The 2,500-nt window shown below is 39.3% G+C and overlaps 1 protein-coding gene across 6 annotated transcripts in view; it reads left to right on the plus strand.

Annotated features, from left to right (window-relative positions):
- Positions 1-2,500, plus strand: part of LOC143295867 (uncharacterized protein CXorf65-like) — a 50,949-nt gene that overhangs the window by 46,080 nt on the left and 2,369 nt on the right. For all 6 annotated transcript variants that reach the window (XM_076607527.1, XM_076607529.1, XM_076607528.1 and 3 more), the window contains exon 4: positions 1,548-2,500. This exon is cut by the window's right edge and continues 2,369 nt beyond it. In XM_076607527.1, coding sequence (XP_076463642.1) covers positions 1,548-1,724 — 177 coding nt within the window. In that variant the 3' untranslated portion in view covers positions 1,725-2,500. The remainder of the gene's footprint in view (positions 1-1,547) is intronic.

Consider the following 2,500-nt stretch of genomic DNA (forward strand, 5'->3'; position numbering starts at 1 on the left):
AGCAACAATTATTGATAACTGGGTTTTACACCCAACACTTATCAAATCCAAAAGGAATGCCACTCTCGCATCTACTGCTTACAGAAAGCTCAGAAACATAATTATATTCAGGTCAATCCTAAAATTCTCAAGGGTTTTTGCCGCTGTTTCGTTAAATCAGTTATAACGTTCTCTTTTGTTTGCTGGTATGGAAGTTTAAATGTGAAGAATAAGAAGATATTGAGCAAGCTTGCCAGTGCATCGAGCGAGATGTTTGATGTCAAACAAGAACCTCAGAATGGGATGTACAGATGACGGGTGAAACAAAAAACACAGATCATAAGCGATGACAGCCATGTCCTCATATAATACTACCATGCTTTAGCTTTAAAAAAAAAACAAAAAAACTTTTACCTTTTGTTGTTGTTGTCTTTTTTTGTGTGCCCTTAGAGCTGACTTCATCAAGATTTTGCGCCTTAAAAAATTATTATTGTTATTAGTAGTAGTATTTTTATGTGTTTATCTTTTATATATATTTTTTTTTTCTCAAGGCCTGACTAAACTGCTGGTCAGGCATCTGCTTGGCAGATGTGGTGTAGCGTATATGGATTTGACCGAACGCAATGACGCCTCCTTGAGCTACTGATACTGATACTGATACTGATACTGATACTTACCTTCAGGGAAACGCTGTTGATTTCCAAAACTGAAAACTCATAGAACCCACAACAGTTTTATATACCTCAGCGAATTCCGTTCTTAAAATAATTAATTGATCTTAACGCACAACCATTTTCATAATTAGTGCGCGCGCGCGCGCGCGCGTGTGTGTGTGTGTATGTGTGTGTGTGTGTGTGTGTGTGTGTGTGTGTGTGTGTGCAGTCTATGCGTGTGTGTAATCTATACTGTATATTGAATGTAAATACTGTTGAATAGGTTGGTTTTAAAAACAATGCATGTCTTTGTTTTAATTGAGTGTGATATTCATGCCCATTCTGTTAATGTGCTTATTCCGTGTTTCTGATTGTCGTTACTGTATGCGACACTTACCTAACTAGTATTTAAGCAGTTATGTATTTTATCAACTCATTGAATTGAATGATTGTGAGACTGTGATCACTACAGGTGTAGGAATGCCTGTGATGGTAGTGTATGTGAGGTTCACACAGCATTTGAGTATATTATGTCTTTTATATATAACCATATTGATTGACTGTAATCAGTTTTCATGCATTAGACGTTTGTATAGCATACATCACTGCTGTTTTTCTCTTCTTGAGTCCGGGTTCTACCCAGGTACTAGGTAGCGCTAGCTTGTAGTGCAAATGACTTCATGACGTAAATCGCTCAGAGCTTGCTCCTCGACGCGGGGGGTAGGCGCATAATTTAAAATTATAATTATCACATGATCTTCATCTTCGTTCGTGAGCTGCGACTCCCGCGTTCACTCGTATACGCGAGTGGGCTTTTACGTGTATGACCGTTTTTACCCCCGCCATGTAGACAGTCATACCCCGTTTTCGGCGGTAATACATAAGTATGATAATAAGATATTGCGTATCCTGCAGGCCCTGCTGGAGGACAGCACAGAGCTCTTCCCCAACTTCCGGCTGCACGTGGCGGAAGTGGAGCGTAAGAAGACGAAGCGCATGGGCAGCAAATCACCCAGCCCAGCAGGAAAGCTGCTGTCCAAGCCAAAGAAGAACCAGCAGAAACCTGGCGGGACCGCCCCACGGAGGAAATGATGACACGTGATGATAGGATAGGCGTTGATTGGCTGGTTTGTTCGTTCGTTTTGACTGGAAAGATCTATTTTATTCATTCTATTTTTTTAAGGTTGTTGGGCTTCTTTTTTTTTTCTTTTTTTTTTCGTTTTTTTTTTTTCGTTCGAGTAAGTAAAAGTTGGCGACGTCATTTGACCTTAATCATTCGTGTTTCCAGAGCGGAGTGACTGTGATTTGATGCTCCTAGTTGTTTAGGAGCTGGTTGGTTGGTTGGTTGGTTTGACTTGAAGACGTTGTTACAAGTTGTTGAGACTGAATTATTTATTTAGAATGATGATGTTTTGCTCTAGTTTTTTCGGAGCTGGTTGGCTGGTTGGGTTGTTGTTTGTTTGTTAGTTTATTTTTACTGCAAGATGAAGATTGTTTGTTTTTTTGTTTTTTTTCAAATAGGTTGTCGGGCCGGATGATTTTAAAATGATGACGATGTTGCTCTAGTTTGTTAGGCGTTGGTTGGTTGGTTGGTTGGTTCGTTTGTTTGTTTGACTGCAAGATTAAGATTTTTTTTAAAGTGTATTGTTGATGATCTATTGCTGTTTCGTGTGGCTTGATTATAATCAGCCTATCGACATTGTTGGGGTTCGTGATAATGTGATTCATTATTAATGACGTCGTGCCTTCTGTTTCTGTTTGTTTGTAGTTCGCGTGAGTGGGGGAAAAAACACGATCGATGAATTGTTATAGTCTATAGGCCTATATGTTTGTTATGTCCCGATTCGAAAATAGTGATAATCTTGTGA

Source organism: Babylonia areolata, chromosome 21 (genome assembly GCF_041734735.1).
Source record: "Babylonia areolata isolate BAREFJ2019XMU chromosome 21, ASM4173473v1, whole genome shotgun sequence".
Taxonomy (NCBI): Eukaryota; Metazoa; Mollusca; class Gastropoda; order Neogastropoda; family Buccinidae; genus Babylonia; species Babylonia areolata.